Source organism: Carettochelys insculpta, chromosome 16 (genome assembly GCF_033958435.1).
Source record: "Carettochelys insculpta isolate YL-2023 chromosome 16, ASM3395843v1, whole genome shotgun sequence".
Taxonomy (NCBI): Eukaryota; Metazoa; Chordata; order Testudines; family Carettochelyidae; genus Carettochelys; species Carettochelys insculpta.
The window spans coordinates 27,483,551-27,509,095 of record NC_134152.1 but is presented as its reverse complement, the minus strand read 5'-3'; the positions used below and the strand labels follow the sequence as shown (position 1 = coordinate 27,509,095).

Sequence of the window (25,545 nt, the reverse complement as noted above, 5' to 3'; positions counted from 1 at the left end):
TCGCTCTTGGAAGAGGAGACTGTTCACTTCCACCCCCAGGAACACAGATGACTACATGCCAGAATAAGGCGGTGAGGCAGGCTGACTCATTCACAGTCAGCCCTGCCACCCATTAATGATGCAGTAAACTCTAGCTGGGGAATAGCAGTTAAGTCATTCCTGCTGCTTCAGCCTCCTATGCTGTGCACAATCAGGAGAATGTCACCGTCTCCCAGGGCTGGATCATTCCACCCAATGCACAGGCTGTAGGAGGGCCAGTAGCTGGGAATAGGGCCATAGTTCTCGGATGGGCCAGGACTTGGTGGTGCTAAAACATGCTCAGGGGCTGTCAAGCTAGTGGCTGGATACAGGAATCCTTGGGCGAAAGCCTGTGTTTTATGCAGGACATCAGAGTAGATGACATCATGGTTCCTTCTGGCATTACAAAAAATCAAATATCCAGTACCCTAGTACCAATGCCTATCCCTGACCTAGTCTTTGGCTGTCAACGCCTCTTCCTGCAAGGATTCCATTTTATTTTCAGAATTTCAATTGCCTTCTAAGTACATCCAGATAGAGTGAGCAAGAGAGAGAGAGAGAGACTGGTGTGTTTATTTGGCAAAGCAAATTGGCAGTCAGTTGACCAAATGGGCAGCGAGAGATCCCTCCATTCCAGTCCTCTTTCCAGGTCCCAGAGAAGGCAAGCTCCCATCCTGCCTCGAAAGGAATAACGAGAGGGACGCTGATTTTCTAGTCGAATGTGCCTTTTTTTTTGTAACGCATTTGGAATCAATCAGAAATTGAGACAGATATTCACTGGAGGGGAAAAACCAAAACCAAAAACAAACAAAAAAACCTCCCACCCCCAAAATCCCACACCAGCATCAACCCCTTAACCCCCCCACCAACAAACAAACAAAAACATCCTCCAAATCAAACCTAACCGCTTTGTCTAAAATCCGTGATTAAAACCTGGTACAAACAGGTGAATATATATATATATATATATATAGATATATATATTTAGTAGATGTATATTATTTTTTCTCTCTTTCTTGTTATACAGCAAACATTGCAAATATAGAAATTTTCTCTGTACAGTAGGACAACTTCGGCTTACAATGCCACATGTGGTAAAACTTCCCAGTGAATAAACACACGAACGAGCCTTCGACTGGATGAACGTCTAAGGTGGAAGACTCCGTTTGCAAAAAGCCCAAAGGAACTTTGTCCTTCTGGTCTCTTTTTGGTTTTTGTTGTTGTTTTGCTTTGTTTGGAAGGGAAGGAGAAAGAAGAAGACAAACTGTACACAAAGAACCCACAAAAATCACAGAAGAGGGACTCATGCGATGTAACATTGGAATACTCCAGACCTCAGACCTTGGCCCATCTCCCACCCATTTTTATATTTTTTCTTTAAAAAAAAATAACAAAAAACTTTTTTTCTCACGCCACAGGATTTTTTTTTAGTGTCTTTGTGTTCAAATTTGGTGTGGATCTCACAAACAAGAGACCTCTTTCTCTCTGATATATTATATAGATTAGTTATAGATTGTCTCATAATTTATGGTGGTTTGGTTGGAAAGACAGTCAGGATAAAAATAGCTGCTGCGAGTTTCTTTTGGTCCAGTTAGTGTCCAGTCACCAGCCGTGGGAGGACTCAGGACTTGTGCTGGGCAGACACACCTTTCCAGTAGTCTAGGATGTCGTGGAGATCCTCGTCTTTGGCAAACTGGACCTTTTTGCGCAAGGCATGGCCGGCCGCCATGTACTCCTCCTCATCTTTGTGCCTTTTCCGGTTGAGTTTGAAGCGCTCCCAGATGCTGTGTGAGGGTTTGCACGTGTACTCTGGGCTGGAGCTGTAGCTCAGGTTGTGATACTGGGGGGAGAGCTGAGAGTAGGCCAGGTCTCTGGGGCGGGGCCTGGTCAAAGGTTCCAGAATGGAGGGCTTACGCCCACCCATGCTTTCATGCTGCTCCCCCTGGTGCGAGCCCGGGTAAGAGTGCCGATGTTCGCTGTACTGTCGGATCTTTTCTGCCTCTGCTCGCAGAATGGCAGCCGCCGGTGTCACAGTGAGAATGGTGTCAGCGGTTGGGGAGGTCTTCTCGATATACTTGGCTTCTGACTTGTGGCCGGAGCCCTCAGAGCGAAAGGACCTGGGGCTACGAATGGAGCCACTGGAGGACGTGCTGGAGCGTTTGGGTGCTGCCTCCATGCTGTGATGTCTCTGCAAAGGGTGGCTGTAACTTTCCTTGTATACTGGGGACAGGAAGCCATGTTTGCTGGAGATCTGTTCCGATAAGAGGACCAGCTGAGGCTCAGCGGTGGAAATTGCTCCCGATTTTACCCCCTGGAAAGAGGTGGACTCTGATTTCAAGGCATCAATGCAGTTGTTGATGATCTGGTTCACCTTGTCCACCTCCTTGGTGATGGTGGAGATCTCAGCCACGGAGCTCTGGCTGTCAGGGGGCAGGGAGAGCTCACACTCCCGTCTCTCAGGCTGCTCCCCCGTCCGCACTTCCATGTAGTTGCCCTTGGTGGCCTTGGGGGTCTCACTGCTGTCTATCAACTTGTACTGTTCGACTTCCCCAGCAGAGGGAAGGTAGGGGATGCGGGTCACGGTCTCCCCACCCAGCATCTGCCCCTGGGACAGCTGGGTGATACTGGTTGTCTCCATCTCTGGCCCATACTTTAGTTCAATGATGGTCTTCTTCATGCTCCCAGCTGCCTTCTTGTGCTTCTCCTCCTGCTGGCGCCTCTTACGGAGGCAGTAGTATACCACCCCCAGGACAATCACCATACCAAACAGGCAGCCCAGGATCGTCATGATGTAGTGGGTGGCAGTGGAGGGTGTGGGCACTAGGTTCTCTTTGTTCATTTTGGTTGGGGAGATGGTGAGGCAAGTGTGGTTGTACCTTAAGGCGTGGTGGAGGGAGACCACACAGTAGGTGTAGTCTCTTTGTGCTACCAGGTTTGTCAGGTCAATGTCCTCCTTCTGTTTCTTCAGCTTGGTGATGACAGAAGAGAAGCCATTCTCGTACTGCGCCAGGATGTACATCTTGCTGAACGGGTACGGGATCTGCACAGTCAGCGTGGCTGAGTTATGGGTGAGATGCTTCACCCGGATGTTGGGGCGCATCTCTGTCTCCCCCATGGGTGTGTGGAGGGAGACCTGGGGCGTCGTGCCATCCCCGGAGAAACACTCTTCCTCAGAGCATGGGCTTTCTGAGGGAGCTGTGGTCACTTGGTACCTGGGTGGGATAAAGCGAGGTATCATGGTGTAGGAACTGCCGGTGCAGAGGGTGGAAAGCATGCCCAGGGCATTGCGGTAACCAGTCCGGCCTTGGCCTAGCAAGAAGTAGCCAGCATAGTCTGGTGGGGAGTCGCACTGCATGCGATCATAGGTGCGTGTCATGTTGGTGAAGCCTTCTAGCCATTGCAGGAAGCCGAGGAGTTCACAAGAGCAGTAGAAGGGGTTGCTGTAGAGTTCACAGACCGAGAGTTTGTTCAAGCCCCTGAAGGTGTTGCTGTCCAGTCTCTGGATCCTGTTCATGGACAGGTCAATGTTCACTATGTTGGGGCACTCCCAGAAGGCATTGGGGGTGACTGCTTCGATGAGGTTAGCCTGGAGGTAGAGGTACTCCAGCTTTCCTAGGCCCCGGAGGATTCCCTCGGTCAGGTTCCTCAGGCGGTTGTAGCCAAGCTGCAGCACCTGGAGGTTAAACTGTCCTGAGAAGGCACCGTCCTCAATGTAGGAGATTTCGTTCTTTGTCAGGTTGAGGTATGTCAGGTTCCCGAAGCGGCTGAGTGAGGAATACTGCACGCTTTTGATCTTGTTGTCGTTCAGGCGCAAATCCACAATGGTGCTGTTGATTTGCTGAGGGATGGACTCGTAGGGGGGCTGGTTCTGGCTGCAGATAGCCAGCCAAACAAAGCCCTTGTCACCCTCAATCAGCCAGCAGTCTGCCCGCACCCCGCCTGCATGCAACAAAGAGATGGCTGCCACGCACATGCACAGTGCCGACGTCACTGCCCACCGATGACCTGCCATCTGGAAGGGCAACGTGGAGAAGGACTTCCCTTATCTGCTGGAGTTGGGGAGGGGTGCAGGGTTGGAGATCAGGGAAGCTTTGGGTTAATGTTCCTTGGGCAGCTTCACTCTTCTTTCCTTTCTTCTCATGGTTAGGAGCCCGTGGGAAGCGTGCAAGGGAAAAGGAGAACCTTGTTGTCTAACTGCCTGGTGACCATCCAGGGTGATGCCACCACAGGCTTAGTGGGGCTAAGCCTAAGTCATTGGCCCTTCTGATATCTTGTCAGGCTTCTACTGAAGCCATGCAGGGCTGGGAAGGGCCTTGGAAAGAGACTCTGGTTTAGAGACAGGCTTTTCCTTCACTTTCTACAGAGCCTCTCCTTGGTTTCCTTTTGGTGCCCATCTCTTGGCTGGCACCGGGCTCCCTGCCCATCTGCCTCACCGCTCATCTGGCTGTCTGGCCCTCTCAGCGCCCTGGTCTGGCCAATGGCTCACCTGCAAAGAAACCAAACAAAAACCAAAAACACAAAAGCGAGACAAAATAATGTTTAAGGACGTTTGTCACATTGCAGCCATATCTGGGGCAGTAATGGGACTGGCTTTCCATGCCTTGCCTTTCCATTAGCAGTAGGGGCCAAGTTTTCTTACATGGCTTCCATTATTTATTCACAGGGGCAGGGGACACATAATTGAGCCTGTAGTTAATTTTGGGCTCAAAGGCGGGCATTTAGGTATCTACGACATGACAGCTGTACGCACAAAGCTGGTAGTTAGACACCTACCTTCTGACATTTGTGACCTTAGTTATAGCAGCATTGCACTCGCTAACTGGATGCCATTTGAGGCATCTTTTAAACTCTGGTGCTGTCCAACTGCTCCTGTAGCTTCTTAGTACCTAGGATAAAACCTGGCCCTGGAATCCTAAGCTGGTCTTAGAAAGTTGACAGGTAGCTCCAGGCAGGAGTCCCTCTAACTTTTTTCCATCCATGAGTGGAATTAATTTTGTTATATGCACTAAGGCTTGTGCAGATGAGCACCACCAATAGAAACACATGCTTCCCACTGTGGGTGGCGCTGGGCACTCAGCTAATCAGCTGGGTGGAACCTGACTCTCTCCTGAGCGGCTCCCCAAGCTCTCAGCTTACAGGGAACACTGACTCCAGGACATGTTTGTTCCCAGGGTACATCCCAACCCCTCCACTATCTTGATCCTCACCACTGTCTATCGTACTTGTCTGAGTGGGCATGATCCTTCTCCCCTTTTGCTGTCTCCTCATCTCCTCCCTCAGATGTTCAGTGTCAGGAGTGGAGGAAATTCCAAGTGGCCGTTCCTCTCACACATATGCAAAAGGCAAAGAGAGATCCTTCCTCTTCCCTGTAGCTGTCCCTGCTCCAAGGCCCAGGGCAGGCAGCCTCCTTGTAAGACTCAGGAGAGGGGTCTGGGTAACCTCTGGCGATCCCAGTAATGTCACAGTACTAAGAAAAGCCTCCAAATTCCTGGTTATTTTTTGTTCCTGGGTGCTAAGTTGGGCTGCTCAGCATATCCCACTGAAACATTTTCTGGGGTTTTGAACAAAGGAAAAGGTTTGCAACAAGTGTCTCTGCATCTCTGAAAACATGAATTTTTCATTGGAAACTGGATATTATGCATCTCGGAGTCCATCTCCTCTTCCGTTTCTGACCAATTTTGGCAAAAAACCATTTAGGTTTTGGCTTTTCAACAAAAATTGAGATTTCAGGCGTGGGAGAGGGTATTTTCAAGCCCACTGTGCCCCTGAAGGACTCCTTGCCATTCTGCCAGGCTTTCTGGGGCACTAGCTGAGCTTGTTGTGCTTGAATGAGAAAGAAGATTTCCCTTTATTGGCAAACTTTGGGTGAGAAAACTGCTTTCTAGCTGATCTAGCAGGCCTTTGAGTTTTGGGGGCTGAAGTCATGGCTAGAAGTCCTCCATCCCAGGAACAGTAGGAGGAGAAGCAGAGTCCCCCAGGACCTGGTGAAGACATCAGTGTAAGTAGCGGGGTTGTTCTTGCTCCTAATAAGGGTGAATGTATCTTCTGCAAGGAGCCTTCTGTCACATTTATAAATTGTAGCATATCTGGATTCTGGGGTTCAGGTTGGGTGGGCCCAGAGCTCAGTGTGTGGCCAAGACTTGCAGTGAGTAGTTACTGACTCAACACCAATTCTTGCATTGCTGTCTGGGATCCCCACTCCCAGTGGCCCATGAAGTACTTCCTGAAACTGTACATGGTGAAATGTTCTGGGAACCAACATGGAATGGAAGGTGGGTCCAGGAGAGGGTGTCTCTCTTTCACCCAGGGCTCTGCAGAACATAAAGGCTGTTGACCCATGAACAGACATGCTCCCCAGATTTCAAATGCTCACTTAACCAAACTCCCACCCTGTACTGTGGTGGAGCTTCTTCAAAGCTAGTATACAGTGTGTTCTTGGCCAGATCTTTTGCTCCCGGATGTTAGGATTTGGCACTGGCGGCACCTGAAAGCACCCCACAAACTGGTTCATAACTCACACAGGGAAGGGAAAGCAGTAAGTTGCCTAGGTTTCACATTCTAATCCAAGCTGTGCAGGTAGAACCTGGCTGCATGAGCAAACTTACAAAGGTGGCTTCTGCCCAAGGTAGTTTCATGCTGCTTGGTCCTGTCCTGTCCCAGATACCAGGCTTGAAAAATTAACCTGCTATTACACCCTAGCACAGCAGCATAGCTGTAGCCCATTAAGGTGGAATTCTAACGAATCCAGTCTATTTTCCCAACTCCCACACAGCACTGGAGTAAACTGAGTACCTGTGCTAGGCGGGGCGTGTTGATGAGTCATATGAAATATGGCATTGGTGGGAACTGGGGGCCAGATTCCATGTCCTCCTGTTGAGCAGGCCCTCACTCTGCAAGCAGTCCTACCAGAATCTGGCTCTTATCTTCCATCTTGGACTCACAGTATGTGGAACACAGAGGGTTTTTCAAAGCTGAGGATCCTGATGACCTGTCACACTCTGCAGCCTGGTAAATAGGACATTAATGATGAGCAGTGGAAGAGTTTGTTTGTGCTTACTGAAGAGTGAACAATGACTATCCCAAAATGGAGCCGTTTGCTTTACGTTACATGAATAACAAAATCTGATCTAACGCTAGCTGTTTGTGACAGGAGACAATCCAGACGTTTCCTCCAAAGGTCCACCCCTGCCCAGCTGGAGAGACATTGATAATAAATTTGTAGGAAGCCAAAAGTTACTGACCATAGTGTCCTATATGTGGGTCAGATCTAGCTTAGAAACTTCTGTCCATCTAGTAACACCAGTTAAGGGATTGTAATGACATTTCTGTGGAAGCAGAAGCCCTAGAGTGGACACAAGAAAATTAACATTTTCTAGTATAGCTTATTGTGTATGGGGCATGCCACTTGTGATGAAGTGGGGGATACCTGTGTGTGTGTGAGTGGCTCACAGAGGGTGTGGGGCTCCTGCTGAGGGTAACCTTGACGACCAGGTAACACCTTTGTACTGCAGACAAAGGAGGAGGTGGAGCCTGAGGGGTTTGAATTGGAACTGGGAGTTGGAAGCAGTGAGTCTGGGCTGAGGGAGAGAAAGACAAAGGAGGGGGCAAGGCCCCAGCTCTGGGGGCCCCTCGGGGCCTCCTCTCCCCAACATGGATTGGACTGGCTGTCTCTGCCTGCTGCACTGACTCCTCTGTACGATGCTGTGTCCTGTCGGCTAATAAACCCGCTGTTCTCCTGCTAAGTGAGAGACTCTCCTGCCTACGGCCGGGGTGCAGAGCTTGGGGGACCCCAGAACCCCATCACACTGGTGTCAGGAGTGGGATGTTCTGCACCCCGAGGATGGAGCATCCAGCAGTAAGTGACCGGGGCCCCGGAAGAAGTGGGGCCTGCGAGACCCAGGTGTGCTGAAGGGCAGTGAGGTGCAGTTCCCCAAGGCGGAGGAGCCTGCGGCCGAACCCAAGCAACTGCGGTCGTGGTCCTCGAGAGGGGGTGTCACACCCGAGGAGGGGTTACTCCTGGGAATCTGTTGGAGTCGGTCCCAGAAGGTGGAGGGGCCGAGAGCCCAACCCCCAGGAACAAGTGACCCCTGAGGAGGCTGACGCTGAATGAGTTCTTCCCAAGACAGTGTGCTCATGGTCCCTGAGAGCGGGTGTCACACTGAAGAAGGGGTTCCGCTGGGAGTCTGTTGGAGTCGGTCCCAGAGGGCGGAGGGGCCTACAGCCTAACCCCGGGCAGCTTGTGACCCGCAAGAAGCCTGGCACACTGAAGGGATTCTTCCAGGAATCGTGGGGTGCAGAGGGCATCAGCCTGAGAGCCTGCAACCACGCTGAGCAACTCCGCTGTGAAGTGGCAGCACCTGGAAACCGAATCGAGATTAAAGAAGCTGGACAAGGCAGCGTGGATGTGCAGTGGCGGAGCTGAGGGCTGGGGAGAATCCTGCAGAGGTGAGCCCGGATGGGGGCAGGGAACCCTGGACTGCATGGAGCTCTGAACCGAGTGGCCTGCCACAGCTCAAGGAGGGAAGGAGCGATTCCAACCCATCATCTACTAGTGGCCAAGACAGACCTGCGAAGAGTTTTCCAGGCCTGGGCCAAGGAAGGTGCCTGTGTGTCTGTGCAGGAAAGCAGCTGATCCACTGGGAATGGCAAGTTGTCTGTGAGAGAAGCTGCTTCACCTTCTGTGTGTGTGTGGAGACCAGCCGGGGGGCTGGGACAAAGGAGAGAGTGTCTCCCATTGTCTGTCTGTGTTGAACAGCAGCAGCAGCCTGGGGAGAGAGCAGAGCCTGCGTTTGGAAAAGGTGCCAATGAGGAAACTAGCCCATTGTCTGAGGAAGATTCACCAGCCTAGGATGGCTGGAGATGGATCCACCAGAAAAGAGCATTCCAGGTGTGTCTCTGAATCCAGCCATGGGGGCTGGAGCAGAGGGAATGGCTCTGGGATGGGCAGTGGTGTCCCTGCTAAGGACACTGGTCCTTGGTGCAAGAAAAGTGCTTCTGCTTCTGGGGAAGTGAATCCTTTGCCTGAGCCTGTGGGGGCTCGAGATGGAGCCAAGATCCCAGAGCTGCATCTGAGGGCAGCTGAAGCCCAGATGGGAAGTGGGCCTACCTCTGTGTCTCTCAGGGGGGATGATGCTTTAACTCGGTCTGATCCAGTTAGTATCATCAGGGAATCCCAGAGACCAGACGATTCTGGTACTTGTTCTTTGCCTGATGCTGAGGTGTTACTGGGAGGGGGTGAGAGGGCTCTGTCCTACCAGAGTCATCCTCTCGCCAGGACACAAGAACAGATGGGCAATGGAGTTACGCTGACTGATGAAGATAAAGGAGCTGGTAGCAGAAGGGAGGAAAGGGACCCTGACCTTCTCTCCGGTGGTACTGGCTGTCTGCCTGGAGGGGGATTACGTGGGAATCTGCCTAATGGGCCAGAAGTGATCCTGGGTGTAGGTGAAACCCAGGAGCTGGTTGTGGCTCAAGGGAGCAGTGCCCCCGTGGAGGCAGACAGGGGTGAGTTGTTGTTTGGGGGAGCTCTTAAGGAAGAGAATTTCCCTGAAACTTTTCCTGACCCGTCTGTGGGGACTGCAGAAAATGGGAGTGAGGTGGAGGAGAGTGAACAGGAAAGGTGCTTGTCTGTAAGCACCAGAGCAGCCCTTTGCCTGGGGAGAAGTTTGTTTCAGCTCCTGATGGCCAGTACCTGCCTGAGTATGAAACCACTGGCTGTGCTCTGGAAGGGTCCAAAGCAGGCAGTGTAAAAGTTTCTCAGGAATTGGAAGTTGGTGCAAGTAAAGTAAAAACTATCAGGGAATGTGAGCAGCCCTGTGAGAACCAAATAAAACAGCTGCACAGTCAGTCTCTGTAGGATGCAGGAGAGCGCCAGCAATTCCCCATCTCCAGATGGTGGAAACACTTATATTCTTATACTGGACTCCACTTCTAATTCCATGGGGAGGCAGTAATTGGAGGTGGAAGGACAAAGGAGCTTTGGGCCTGGTGGGCCAGTAAGGGATAAACAGGGATTCCTTCATGTGGATTCTGCGTCTGGGACTCACAAAACAACTCTCAGAAAGCAGTTTGGTTTGCAAATTTCCAGACTGGCTGGGAGGGGGCCGTCTCCCTGAGATCATCAATGGCCCAGCTCTTGTTAGAAGGGAGGGCACAGCCAGAGAGATCAAATTTCCACCCCAGGGGGCAAGAGAGAAGATTAGAACTTGATGGTGCTAAGAAAGGCCTCAGCCATTTATCCCCAAAATACCGGATTCTCAAGGATGTTGCACAAAGGTTGTGGTCTACCAAAGAGCAACGTAAATGTGCAGTTGCAATGGGTTTGTCCTGTAACTCACGCTGACTGCTGTAACCAAGGGGTGCTGCTACCAAAAGCTGTAGAATTGTACCATGTACTGAAGGTTTGGAAAGAGCCATGTGACATGATGACATTGATGTAGAAGCATAAATTGTATGCTAAAGGAGTCTGTAACTCTGAAATGTCACCATTGTTCCCTGTAACTAGTCTTGCAACCTCTGACATGAGAAGGAACATTCCAAACCTATTGTGTGGCATGGAAGGGGAAACTGAGGCACACAGCCATTGTGGTGGTCTGGCTAAATGCCAAGGATGGAAGCATTTGTACCTTCCGTTACTGGACTGTAACTGAATTCCAGACATTGGCTGGAGCAGCTGTATGGACTGGTGGTCAGATGGGGCAGGACCCAGACCACAAAAGACCTGTTCGATCTGTTGGTGCTGCAGCGAGACCAACCAACCCAAGGGAACTAAAGGAACTTGCCCGGCTGCATCACATGAAAAGGGCCAAGACCAAGCTCCTGACTTGGAGCCTCCCCCAGCAGGACTATGATGTGGAGGTGGTGCACATCGAGGGGAGAACAGAGGGTACAGCCAATGCCCTGTCACAAGGGGAGAGCCCCGAACTTCCCCAGGTCACCAGTTGAGTGACCCCGCTCAGTTCGGTCTGGAAGGGGGGAGAGATGTGATGAAGTGGGGGATACCTGTGTGTGTGTGAGTGGCTCACAGAGGGTGTGGGGCTCCTGCTGAGGGTAACCTTGACGACCAGGTAACACCTTTGTACTGCAGACAAAGGAGGAGGTGGAGCCTGAGGGGTTTGAATTGGAACTGGGAGTTGGAAGCAGTGAGTCTGGGCTGAGGGAGAGAAAGACAAAGGAGGGGGCAAGGCCCCAGCTCTGGGGGCCCCTCGGGGCCTCCTCTCCCCAACATGGATTGGACTGGCTGTCTCTGCCTGCTGCACTGACTCCTCTGTACGATGCTGTGTCCTGTCGGCTAATAAACCCGCTGTTCTCCTGCTAAGTGAGAGACTCTCCTGCCTACGGCCGGGGTGCAGAGCTTGGGGGACCCCAGAACCCCATCACACCACTATAAATTGCATATCCACTAGGGGAGCCCCAGTATAAATATACCAGCAACCTACTTCTAGAGTAGACTAGGCTGTGGATGCAGCATGGACTGGAAAAGGAATTCTGCCCTTGGTATTCTGTGATTAGCCTCCGATCTTACATCCTTCCCTCACTAATGGGAGAGGCCAGAGGCTAATGCCTGCAGCACACGTCTGAGAGTCACGTCGATTATGCTCCCATTTATGCTACTGTATCCCTTGAGGCCTTGGGCAAGTCAATTAACCTTTCTGTGCCTCAGTTTCTTCAATCAAAAGAGGACAATGAAATGACTTCCCTAGTGCCCCGGGGTGGTGGGAGAGTGAATTAAAGTTCTCAGAACTCTCCAGGAGTACGATGAGAAGATGGGGAACTCTCTGGAGCACATGTGGTAAACACATGACTCTGAATGGGTTCAGAAGCCATGTGGTCTCTGGGCTGACTCTTGGAGTCCATCTCCTGTGCTGTAAGCCCTGCTCTGTTCCTTTGCAGCCTCTCCTGATGCATCAGACTTGGAAGGGAAGCTTGCAGCTGATGCTCAGAGGGGGCAGGCTGGTTTGCTGGCGTTGGAAGTCATGCCTGCTGTTCTGTACTCTGTGTATGGCACCTTTCACCCCAGAGCTGTCAAAGGCCAAATTGCAGTCTAGACTTGGATATTTTTGCTTACTCGTGTAGTTAGATTTCTCCTGGCCTAAGAGACACCTCTGCTCCATCTGCAGACAGCTGCCAGCCACAACTACATCTCCTCGCTGCCCCCTGTTCACAACCCTGGGGAATAAGCCACCCCCGAAAACAGCATGAGAGATACATCCACCTACCCCCAGCCACAAATGGCAGTGCAGCCACATCCTACTAGGAGGTGGGACAGTGGGTGATCTTCCCCTGCATGCTGGGACCTCCCTGAGTCACAATACTTCCTGGAGCTCCTGCAGCACAATACTGCTCTCATATGGGCCTGTGCATTAAAGGCACAAGCTGACCTTCTACACACCGTGGAGAATTCTTTCACTGCTCCCCGTTTGCCTGTGGCACAGCAGCACAACATAGGAGGTCAGAGCAGGGGATGAAGAATCACAGAACACTAGAACTGGAAGGGACCTCGAGAAAGCATTGAGTCCAGTGCCCTGCCCTCACAGCAGGACCAACCACCATCTCTAGACCATCCCTGACAGCTGTCTAACTAACCTGTTCTGAAATCTCTCCAGTGATGGAGATTCCACAGCCTCCCTAGGCAGTTTATTCCAGTGTTTAACCACCACCCTGAGAGTTAGCAAGTTTTTTTTCTAACAGCTCCTTTCTTCTCTTTGATGTGGCAGAATCTCCACCTATCTCTGAGCTTCCACTTTAGCCTAAAACCAGCATCTCTGAGCTGGACCCTCAAAATCTGGGGGCTTCCGATCTTAGTGCTGTCCCCCAGAATAGCTCTGAACCCAGCCCTTTCGGAGGTTCTGCCCTGGCTCACCATGTTGTCTGATCCCAAGTATTGTTATAGGCTGGGATCAGTAAGTATTGTTACTGGCTCAGCAGCAGTACGATGGAAAGGGACCTATGGGTTATGGTGGATGAAAGGCTGGCTATGAGTAAACAGTGTGCCCTTGTAGCCAAGAAGGCTAACGGCATACTAGGGCGCATTAGGAGGAGCATTTCAAGCAGATCTAGAGAAGTAGTTGTTCCCCTCTATTTGGCACTGGTGAAGCCCCATCTGGAATATTGTCCAGCTTTGGGCCCCCCCAGTATAAAAATGATGTGGATGTGCTGGAGCAGGTTCAGTGGAGGGCAACAAAAATGATTAAGGGGCTGGAGCACAAGACCTATGAGGATAGGCTGAGGGATTTGGGCTTGTTTAGTTTAAAGAAGAGAAGGCTTAGGTGTGATTTAATAGCAGCCTTCAACTTCCTGAAGGGAAGCTCTAAAGAAGAGGGTGAGAAACTGTTCTCAGTGGTGTCGGATGGCAGAACAAGGAGTAATGGTCTGAAGTTGAAGAGGCAGAGGCGTAGGTTAGATAGTAGGAAAAACTACTTCACCAGGAGTGTGGAATGCGTTGCCTAGAGAGGTGGTGGATTCTCCATCCCTACAGGCTTTTAAGTCCTGGCTTGACGAGGTCCTGGCTGGAATGACTTAGTGGGGGTTGATCCTGCTTGAAACAGGGGGCTGAACTAGATGACCTCCTGAGGTCCCCTCCAGCCCTGTGATTCTGTGATCTCTGAGCCCTGGGCCATGCAGTTCCAGAGCAGGATTTGTGACTGAAGGAGCAGGAGCTTCCAGGAAAGGAGAAAGGGAAGACACCGCAAGGACAGCCCAGCTGATCCCCAGCAGCCTTCCGATTCAGACTGCGCCCCTCACAAGTGTGAATGGGTAGAGAATGCTGACTGTAAGCGACTCAAACAGATTCAGTAATGCTCATGCTGTTGTCTTTGCTTTTGCTGCCTGTATGCTGCATGTCTGTTGAATTCTCTACAGCAACAGAAACTACAAAAGGCATTCTATCAGCAGCAGAGCTTAATTCCAGCTCATTAATGCAAGCAATTTGCTGGTTTATTTGCTTTGCAAAGTGTGAATAAAATGACAGCATAAAGGAGATATCACAGAGGAAAGAGGGGCTAATCACCTTCTTTATTAGCTTGCCGGGACATGACTGGGGAGCTGAGATGCAGGCCTTGTTGTTTTGCAGTACACAGATAATCGCTCATTTTGTTGGCGCTTGGGACTGTGTTTCCTGGCACTGACATTGGGGTGGGTCCAGTGTTCCCTCTAACTTTTTCTGTCCATGGGCAGAATAAATTTTGTTATGTGCACCAAAGTGTGTGCAGATGTGCCTCACTAATAGAAACACATGCAACCGGCTATGGGCTGCTGCGAGTGCTCTGCTAATCAGGTGGGCAGCACTTGAATCTCACCTGGTTGGCTGCCCCAGTGCTCATCTTACAGGGAACACTGCTGAAGTCCAATGTCAGGCGAGAGTACAAGGGAAGCAGTTAAAGGAGACCCGCAAAGGGTTAGTAATTTTACTTTGCTATGGATGAAGAAGACATAGAAGTGGTCTGTTCCTGCTCTGCTCTGGGCACTTCCTTCCCAAAAAAAGCTTTTCCTTCTGCTTGCTCTTCCTTTGGAAACATTTGGCCAGATTTTAGCTCATCATCTATTTGTCCCCCAACCTCCACAGCTAGTAATCAGGACTATTCTATCTTACTTGTCCCGTTGTACTGGAAGTGTCCTTGGAGACCCAGGGAGGTAAGCTTTCCCAGCCCTGCATGGAAAGGGGAAAGGATACTGGCTCTTGCTCTGTGTGACCTTTGCTCCTCACAGTCTGACTTAGTGGTGAGGAAAAAAACCAACAAAAACTCCATGGGTTTAAGCAGCCCGACTAGTAAATCTCTCCCCCCTCCACAACTGCTCCTTTGCTGTCTTAGTACTTGTGAGGTCATAATTCCACCTGTTCTGCAGTCATCTTTAGAGTCTGCCAGGAAAAATGGGGAAGCGAGAACCTGCCTTCCTCAAGTAAAAACAGATCAGAACAATAAGACATATCAGATCTTTTTTGCCCATTATAAAGAAAATAAAAAGGGACTGATGACACTTCCTTGCTAGGATTGGGATAACCTGACCCACTGATTTGACACGATTAATCTAAACCCGAAATGCCGTGCCCTTTGGTTTAACATGGCTTCATTCCTTCTCTCAGGTGTATGTTATCAGTGACATCTTTACAGTATGCTAATTGGTGCTCAGCCAAAGGAGCACACTGCATACAGTCCCCTTGCTTTCAGATGAAATCTGTGACTGGGTCCTGTAAATGACCACAGCCAAAAATCTAACCAGGAGTCATCAGCTGTCAAGTTCCCTAGCGAAACAGGTGAAGCACTGTTCAGCTTACACCAGAAGGAAGTGATTTGTTGCAGGGTCTACCCACGTAACAAAGCATGGATAGTGCTATGAGGGAACACATTTAATTATGGGCTTGAGAAAATGGTCTGCTAATATTAGTCATGAAAGCTGGGAGACAAGCTCTGCACACGTCCCTCACACCCTTCTGTTCATGCTCTTCTCTCTTGAGCTTTGATGAGCCTCCTAAGACCTCCTGACAACATACATCCACACACAGTTACGCTGTTCATCATTTCTGATCTGCAGCACCCCTGTTATATTAGTGTTGGGTCTTCACACACACTTATCTCCCACAAACGGGGCTGCTGTGGTTTGTGGTGCAGGCAGGTAACTAACAGGGACTGGACTGAGAACATCCAACTCATCACTTCTGATTTCCTAGAGCTCCAGAACCAGGTTTCTTGAGCCCAAAGGGGCATCATACAGGCTCCAGAAACAAACTTCATGATGGTTGGGTTTTGTTTCCATCCCTCGATTAATGGCATCACAGTAAATGAGACCAGAGCGGCAGCTGCAAGGAGAGCCACCATTGAAATAAACAAAGCAGCGGAGTGGGGAGAGGGATCTGGGCAGCAGATCTAATAACACTCAATCTCTGGCACTTGATTCTTAATTGCATTATTCTACTGAATGAGTTATTTCAAGCTGTGGATTAGATTTGCTGGCGAGGGGCAAAGAGCCAGATTAGCACACACCCTCCCTTCTTTGACATATCCTTTCTTCCATCCCTCTGTTTGCCTCCCTACCTTCTGACTCCCTCTGGCCATATGTCAGTTTCTCTTAGATCCGCTTTCACAGTCACCCAGGTCAGGTTATCAATAAATGAAGGAGCAGTACTACAAAAAAAGAGCAATAGCAAAGTGGCAGTGATACATTACAAATGATAAATGTTTAATCATGCAAAGAGGCGGAGAGGGAAAATTTGGCTAACGGGCACCAAATGCTAAAATGAACCCAGGCTATTCATTATGTGTAAAATAATACAAGCAGACAGTTCTAAGATGGCAGAGAAAACATGTATTAATGATGAAGTTTCCCCTAAATGGCTTAATGTCCATTCTGTATATGTCAGGTGCAGAAAGAATGCTCCAGGCAGGGTTTCTTCTCATTCATCTTCCCAGCATCAGTTTACGTGCCTGCCTTGTGATATTGGTTAGCATTGCCATGATGTCGAATAAGAAAGGCGCCTAGGCCAATCAAATCTAGGTTCCTCTTCAGTACAAAACCAGCACTTATATTCTTTGCCATGAGTTCAGTAGGCCACAGGATGGGCTTGCACAGTGTCCTGCCACCTATACTTGATCCCCAGGGTTTAATCTGTGCCAGGGCTGGGGTGCAGCACCTCTAGGCTCTGCAGTTCATAGCTCTGGCACCTCTGGGCTTGGCGTATCAGTTATGAAAGTTAAATACTTTCTTGAGCCCTGGCACCTCTTTCATTACAAATTAAGTATTCTTGATCCCCAAATGCTTCACAGCACCAGATAATAGAGTTCCCCAGTCAATTGCTCTCTCGCTCCCTGCTATTATTTATTATTTAAGAGGCAGAGGCAAGGGAGGAAAGATACGTTTTCAGCTGAGGTTTGAAGGGAGATAAAGAGGCAATGAAGCAGAGAGATGCAGAGAGGCTGATGCAGGAGACTGGAGATGCATGAAAGAAGGTTTTTAGCGAGACAGAAGAGGTAGGTGCTAGGGAGGGGGACTAGGGCCAGGACAGTTCTGTTGCCCTTGGTTTGTATGCAGCAATGCCATGGACACAAGCAGGTGCTCTGTATAGACACAGAAAGCAATATATGGCCCAGTGGAAGTTCAGAGGAGCTTGCATCTCGACGTGTGAAAGGAGTGCTAAGTGAAGGTCAAATGCTCCCAGTCTGACTTGGTACATTTCACACTCACATTACACTGGTGTTTATGACTCTGCTTTGGGCAGGGCAGTAGAGCATCAGGCGAAGTGACTGCCAGTCTGTGGAACTCAAAACTTGCCTCTTGCCTCAAAGGTGGTCTAGTCTGCAGAAATTTCCATAAACTGAAATTTTTTAGCAGTAAAAAAAAAAAATTGATTTCACTGATTTTCTTTTTTCTCTAAAGGAAATACAGGTGAACCTCTCTAGCCCAGCACGCTCTCATCTGGCAACATCCGCAACCCAACATGATTTTCATTAGCCAGCCAACCACTTACCATGGGTTTAGCCAAGTTTCCCATGGTCCGATAAAGGTTGTTTACAGCCACCAGCCCTGACCCTCAGTGTTCTGTGCTGCTATTTGGCTCCAGTTTACCCCTAAGTGTTTTCTAGGAGCCCAGTCAACAGTGGAAGTGTTGCTAATGCTGTCAGACAACGTTGACCTCCCGTGCTTCATCAAACTCTCTCATCCTCTCTCATCCAGCACCAGGCAGATCCCAAGGGTGCTGGATGAGAGAGGTTCAACCAGTACTTTATTTTGCAACAGCGCAACATTAAACTGCATTAGCTGAAAGTGCTGGAGTGCCTTATGGGAGTTGTAGTTCAAGGGCTTCATGCCTGAGTCTCTCCAATGGGACTGACTCCTTGGCTAGACTACAACTCCCAGGAGGCGCAAAACACTGGGACAAATGTTTCCATTTAGAAATGAGCAGACATTTCTGTGCAGATGTGTTTTCATAACTTTCCCTTCTAGGAAAAAAAATCAATCTTCAAACTCTTCATCCCAGATGACAGAAATGCCAGTTTTTGCTCAGCTCTACTACACAGACATTGACACTGCTGTGTTCAACTTCACACTACTTAGCTTTCCAGGGCTAAGAAGATTTCAGCTGTAGATAGTACAGCTGCAGATCACTGAATAGAATAATATGGAGTGTTCAGTTAAATCCATATAATATCTTCCTGGGTAACTGACCTTCTGAAACCAGCTAGGTACCTGTGCATTAAACCAGACTCCTGAAATATCACTGTGGGCAGAGTAAATGTCATATCAAGCTTAGGGGAGAGCAGCCGGCTCTTAAAGAATCAGCGGGTATGACCATTATAGGAAAGTACAAAGCTTTCAGTGGATGAGGACAAGCCAAGACCTCCAATCAGGGAGATGCAGGTATCACATTTTAAAAAAGGAAAAATATCTTTCAGTGAAGGAGAATTCCCCTAAAATTGACCAGACGTGTCTTATATTTGCAAATAACAGGCCTGATTTGCCACTTTGTTTTGCTAATGCTATGCTAAGGTTAAACAGGCATAAAGCTGAAGTAATGAAGCAGTGAACTACACCCAAATTTTCCCCAGAATAACACAATAGTACAGATTAAGGCATTTTTTACTTAAGGCTCCTCCAGTGCCTCAGTACAATGGCGTGAGCTAAGAGGTAAACAAGGGAACAAATGCCCTATTGTTCTTTAGTGGTGAAAGAAGCTAAACAGTGTCTTTTCTCTGTGCTGTCATCTTTGCGCCAACCTTTGCTGTTACTTGAATAGTGTTTTTACAGCTTGAATTTTTAAATCTGTTCTTTTGTATAAGGCCCATATGAATCAATCACCTTCCTGACAGTAACTTCTGCTTTTGTTCAGAAGAAGAGCACTGTGTAAGCTCGAAAGCTTGTCTCTTACCAACAGAAGTTGGTCCAATGAAAGATATTACCTCCCCCACCTTTCCTCTTTGACACAAAAAAATTTGGCAATGGAGCTAAAATATTAAAAGAGAGTCAATCTTAAACCGGCTTTAATTAAAAAAATAAAATGAAAGTCTATAGCAAAGTCTATAGCTGTCCAAGAATTGTCCTGCAAATTTGTGTGGCTTTTATAATCATATTTTACTACTTTACAAAGTGACTCTCTTTCATGTTTTTTGCTGTGTGAAAGCTCTATATGATCAGTGGAAACTGACCAGGTTGTAATCCTGCAGTGGAATCTATAGGTGTGGATTCTTAAGGCTATACAAGAGAAATAGTGGAACTGATTATATGTGAAGCATTAATGAATGTGCAAAGGAAACAATCTGAAACATACTGGCTGTGTCTACACGTGCACGCTACTTCGAAGTAGCGGCACTAACTTCGAAATAGCACCTGTCGCGGCTACACGCGTCGGGCGCTATTTCGAAGTTAACTTCGACGTTAGGCGGCGAGACGTCGAAGTCGCTAACCTCATGAGGGGATTGGAATAGCGCCCTACTTCGACGTTCAACGTTGAAGTAGGGACCGTGTAGACGATCCGCGTCCCGCAACGTTGAAATTGTGGGGTCCTCCATGGCAGCCATCAGCTGGGGGGTTGAGAGACGCTGTCTCTCCAGCCCGTGCGGGGCTCTATGGTCACCGTGTGCAGCAGCCTTTAGCCCAGGGCTTCTGGCTGCTGCTGCTGCAGCGGGGGATTCATGCTGCATGCACAGGGTCTGCAACTCGTTGTCGGCTCTGTGGATCTTGTGCTGTTTAGTGCAAGTGTGTCTGGGAAGGGCCCTTTAAGGGAGCGGCTGGCTGTTGAGTCCGCCCTGTGACCCTGTCTGCAGCTGTGCCTGGCACCCTTATTTCGATGTGTGCTACTGTGGTGTGTAGACGTTCCCTCGCAGTGCCTATTTCGATGTGGTGCTGCGCAACGTCGATGTTGAACATCGACGTTGCCAGCCCTGGAGGACGTGTAGATGTTATTCATCAAAATAGCCTATTTCGATGTCCCCACATCGAAATAGGCTACTTCGATGTAGGTTTCACGTGTAGACGTAGCCATTATGTCTGTGAATCTCTTTCAGTTCTAGTATTATGAAGGATTACCTGTAACGAAACTAGGTACAAAAGTGTCAGTGACTGACTTCTAAGTTGAGAGCATCCTTTTAATGTTCTACTTTAAAAGACAGAACAAACAAAATCTTGCATTACAAACAGATATATAAATTTTGGCCAAATTTGTAGTTTTCGTGATGCTTATAACTGAAAGAACTGCGGACAGCAAGAGGTAGGGGGTTTTGTTTGTTTCATTTCATTTTTGTTTCGCTCTTGCATGTTTCATTCAGTTTGTGCTAGTTTGCTTCACTTAGGATAAGCTGAAGTGTTGCTATCCAGGTTTTGTTTGCTAGCATAATGCTATTCTGTTTGGGTTGGACTAAAGTCTTTTCAGATCTCCCCACATATGTGAGTCCTGGTTGATAGTCCCACCCACCATCATATTCTCATTTTACAAACCTGTCTTTGGAAGTTAGCCTAAACTGATAGGCTACGTCTACACGTGCACGCTACATCGAAATAGCTAATTTCGAAGTAGCGACATCGAAATAGCCTATTTCGATGAATAACGTCTACACGTCCTCCAGGGCCGGCAACGTCAATGTTCAACTTCGACGTTGCTCAGCCCAACATCGAAATAGGCGCTGCGAGGGAACGTCTACACGCCAAAGTAGCACACATCGAAATAAGGGAGCCAGGCACAGCTGCAGACAGGGTCACGGGGCGGACTCAACAGCAAGTCGCTCCCTTAAAGGGCCCCTCCCAGACACACTTTCATTAAACAGTGCAAGATACACAGAGCCAACAACTGGTTGCAGACCCTGTATATGCAGCACGGACCCCCAGCTGCAGCAGCAGCAGCCAGAAGCCCTGGGCTAAGGGCTGCTGCACACGGTGACCACAGAGCCCCGCAAGGGCTGGAGAGAGAGTATCTCTCAACCCCCCAGCTGATGGCCGCCATGGAGGACCCCGCTATTTCGATGTTGTGGGATGCGGATCGTCTACACGTCCCTACTTCGATGTTGAACATCGAAGTAGGGCACTATTCCCATCCCCTCATGGGGTTAGCGACTTCGACGTCTCGCCGCCTAACGTCGATTTCAACTTCGAAATAGCGCCCAACACGTGTAGCCGCGACGGGCGCTATTTCAAAGTTACTGCCGCTACTTCGAAGTAGCGTGCACGTGTAGACGCAGCTATAGTCTACAGAGGCAGAGGAAGTGAAGAAAAAGAATTCCTTTGTGTTCTGTATTTACTAGTCATGTCCTGAGTCCCTCCATCCCCTTCCTGTGTGTATGTTTGGACAGGGGTGCAAATTGTGGGCTCACTCATGAATCCCCTTTATGTCCACATTGCAACGTGTAAGGTGCTCCTCTACTCTCCTGCACAAATTACCTGCATCAAAAGCAACAGCACTGAGGAAAGAAGCCAACTTGTGGTGGGGAGAGAACAGGTAGGGGCTTCGTTCCACCCCTCTCCAAGCACAGAGTGAGGTACTGGGGTGGCGCTAGTTCAGCTCAATTCTCTGGGTGGAGCAAGTGTGCGCAGGGACCTATCAGTGACTGTCTGCAGCTGACGTGTGCCTCTGGCCTCTTTGAAAGGCTGCACAAATATGCTCTGCCCCTTACTCAGGGGTTGTGGCGGCCCTGTGGCCGCTGTGCCATCCGCTGCCTAGCAGGCCCATTGACTGGGGGGAAGGGGAAATGGGGCAGCTGCATCCGGGCTCAGGATTTCAAAGGGGATCAGAGCACTGGGCCCTTTGAAATGCCACAGAGCTCTATGCACTGCTCCGCAGGCAGCTCTGAGGGAGTGTGGGGGGGGGCAGGGCTGACTGCTCTAAGCCCTGCCCCTTCCACCCATGGCCCTTCTCCTTTCGGGGGCAGAGAGCTGGGTTCCCCTCCCGCCTTGCTCGTGGGCCCAGACGAACTCTTGGAGCCGCTGCTGCCTAGCTTGGATGAAGGTTGCTTACTTGCATTGGACAGCTCTAGTCCTGTCCTGCTCCATGCGCGTACAGCAGGAGCGTGGCTGTAGGTGAGCCTGAGTGGGCCATGGCCCACCCACTTAACAACCAGGCCCACTCAGATTGGGGCTGGAGCCCCCCAAATCCACAGGCTTGGGCTCCTGACCCTCAGCCTGGCCACCCATCACTTCTGCCGATGCTGTGCACTGCTGCCCCAGTTTCCAGCCCCAGCTCTAGTTCCACAGGGAGTGTTCCTCATGAGATAGGTCTGGGTGGGGCCAGAAACTGGGGCAGCAGGGCACAGCGCTGGCTGCAGGGAGATGAAGATGGACTGCCAGACCCCGAGATGGGGTTGGGAGAGGTGGGTGGAGCTCAAGCTCCAGTGGGGTCCTCCTGTGCCCCATGGGTGTGGCCCACAGTCTGTGTGCCCGGGGCACCTGCTGAGCAGTAAGAAAGGTGGGGGAGGCATCCCAGCACACCGACTCCCTCCTGCCCCCCACAGAACACTGCATCCCTCCCATCCCCTCTCCATGGCTCTGGATCCATCCTGCACATTGGATTCATCCTCTGTCCACCTTAGAGCTCTCCACCCTTCTCCCCTGCCTCTCATCATCACCTTGCCACCCAAAAGCTGGGCCCACCCACTTTTCCTGTCCTAGCTACACCACCGGCATACAGAGCTTGTAAGGAGGCGCAGGGAGTGAGGTGTTTCTGTTCTGCTGGTGACACCCAGCTGTGCTTCTCTATCTTGTCTGGTTTGGATGTTGAAGATCAGCATTGCTGCCCACATCCAGGTGAGCTTGGGGCCCAGAGGAGAGCAAGATCCAACATGTTTCTTTGTGTGCATGCAGATTAGTTAGCTGTGACTGCACGACTGGAATCACACCCTGTCATGAATGAAAGCCCGTAAAGGGTTAAACCCAGAGAGAGTGGGTCTCTGTTGGTCAGAAGACAGGTGAGCTAATGGGAAGAGAGGGGGCTCTTTCTTTTGTGTGGCTGGAGGAAAGAGCCACAGAAATGTTTAATCCTGAGCAGGGTTAATACATCCAATAAATATTCAGGCCACAAGGACATCTGGGCATACAGATATGTAAGTAGAAAGGAAAAGTTTAATCAGACGCTACCAGGTTATTTTTTATTGTGGATTTGGTGCGTGACTTCTCAGGCTGGCTGATATGCCCCTCAATATACTGTAACTTTTAAATTGAATCTTCAGGAAATAATTATCTGTGCTTTTATGTACCTTTTTTTTGTTTTAAGTTGCTCTTTAACGCCTAGCAACCAGGTATGCTTTATCACTTTATTTGTATACTTCATCTTTTGTTTTTCAATAAATCACCTTTTTTTAAAGGCAATGAATCGATTCCTGAGCCTAGAGAAGGATCTGCATATATACATGCTTCAGTCTGAAAGATTGCAGCTTAATTTCTTCCCCTTTGCTTTCAAGCTCCTTCCTAAGGGAAGGTTAAATGCTTGGGATTACCCCACAGGGAAACATCCCAAGTGCATCTGCCTGAATTTTAAAGGGGGTTTTCTCACTTGGATGGTTACAGCTACCTCCCAGGGTCAGGGAATCTGTGACCTTTGAAAGCTTTTAAGCAGAATTCTATAGGGACAAGGTATTTTTAAGGTGTGCTGTGGACCCCCACCTTCTGCACTTGGAGTGTCAGAGTGGGGATTAGCCCTGACATACCCACAGTGCAGCAGCCACATGTCTTGAGGGCGCAAAACCAAGACAACCATTAGGAAAGTCTGGTTGGAAGCAGCGGCCTGCTGAAAGTATGACTTTTTTGTGCCAGCTCCCAGCCTAGTGCACGGGTCTGATGTGAGTTAATGCTCTGAAAAATGAGGTTGTAGATGAATGCTCTTGTGCTCTCAGTGATAGAGTCAGCATGGAATTCAATTGATCTGAGCTCTGTTCTTGTGTCCACCATATGGTCTTACACAAGTCACGTCATTTCACTGTACTATGCTTCCCTTCCCACACAATTACGACCCCATTTAGTCTGTAATTTCACAGGCAACGTAGACTCTCTGTGACTGGGGTATGTACTGTCCTTAGAACATTGAAGCCCCAGTCTTGGTTGGGGTCTTTACTATAAAAATGCAAAATAGAGTGTGAGAATCCATGCAGCTTTGTATCTCTGTCAGCGTTCCCAGTAGCTTTTTCCATCCAGGGCCTCCAAGGCATAAGTGCACCACCATAGAAACATGCTGCAAGCTGTGGGCACTCTGATAGCTGGGCAGCACCTGAATCTCTGGTGGATGGCCACTCAAGCACTCAGCTGATGGGGAACACTGCTCCTTGCTGGGTTACTTAGTCACCTCCAAAGAACCCAAAGGACAAGGTGCTGGGATATGCCCATATGTCTATCATTTTCATATGGAGGTTACCCGAGATGGGGAAAAAAAAAAAACGACAACTCAGAGCAGCCACCCTCTCTGCAGAATTGGAGTTTATCGTTAATAATCTACTGCTAAAAGGGTAACATCTGTTTTGGACAAATTGTAATGAGATTTCAACCCCAGGTGGAAGGAGGACTCCACAGTAATAAATGACTTGCTGTATGTCTAAATAGTTTTAATTTTTTTTCTGGCAGAAAGAGCTGCTTTTCACCTCGGGCTTCCGTTCACCAGCTCTTTTTGTTTAATGATTGCTATTAATTTCCAAGGTGGCAGATGGATTCTACTCTGGTGGTGTTTGAAATGAGAACAGCCGTCTGTGAAGGTGTGCGCTGGCCGTGGGTATGTGCAGGCATGCTGGGTGCAGATGGCCAGGCCGTGCGTGTCTAGATTGGCAGGCCACATGTGCTTTGGGGGATGTTCCCACTGCCTGATTGTTGCTCATGTTTGTTGTGAACTGACCTTGGTGCTCCACATTACTGGGTGTGCTTGTTTAGGCCCTGATTCAGCAGAGCACATTGAGGTCATGGGGACTTCAGGGTTTGCTTACCAGTTAAGCACGTACTTAAACATTTTGCTGAACTGCTGCTTGAGTGACCAGAGAACAGCTGGATCAGAGTGGGGTTAATCTCACTATCAGTACACTGAACCAGTAGTTCTGCTCTCACTAGTAAGGTGTTGGCAGGTAGGGTTTTTCCTGTTGAGCAGAGAAGAAAACCCTTTCTGTAGCTCCATGTTTTAAGTGTGGGCCAATCTGTAAAACTTTAAAACAAAACAAGGAATTGTACGATGCGACAGGCTGCAATCACCATGACAAGGCAGCGGACAGTCCAGACCCTCTCCTGCTCTGCCACAGTGCCTCAATCCCAGTCTGGAGCAAGAGGAGAATTCACAAGTCATATCCCTTTGTCTTCTTACGGAAGCTGTGGGTTAGAACCAATTTTGTGAGAACTGGACTGAGTCCAATCCCTACCCATATGTTTTAACATGCCCATCGCTATCGCAGCACCGAATACAGGCCAATATAAACCACCCAAGAGCCATCAATCACATTTCTCAACTACAGTCAACTTGAGCTGGATTTGAACCGGTGACCAACCAATAAAAGGCTCCATCTGCTGTCTTCAGTCCCCTGCATTAGCCAGTGTGCTAAAACCAGGCCTGTCAGTGAGTCTTGTAGGGCTTGGGGCTACATCAAC

The 25,545-nt window shown here is 49.4% G+C and overlaps 1 protein-coding gene across 4 annotated transcripts in view; it reads right to left on the bottom strand.

Moving 5' to 3' along the window:
- Positions 1–894: 894 nt before the first annotated feature.
- ELFN1 (extracellular leucine rich repeat and fibronectin type III domain containing 1) overlaps positions 895–25,545 on the bottom strand; it is a 184,481-nt gene continuing 159,830 nt past the window's right edge. For 3 of the 4 annotated variants that reach the window (XM_075010823.1, XM_075010824.1, XM_075010825.1), the window contains exon 4: positions 895–4,504. In XM_075010823.1, the coding sequence (XP_074866924.1) occupies positions 1,640–4,030 (2,391 nt within the window). In that variant the 5' untranslated portion in view covers positions 4,031–4,504 and the 3' untranslated portion in view covers positions 895–1,639. Of the gene's footprint in view, positions 4,505–6,810; positions 7,009–25,545 lie in introns of those variants that run through there. The other variant, XM_075010827.1, reaches the window with a different exon arrangement.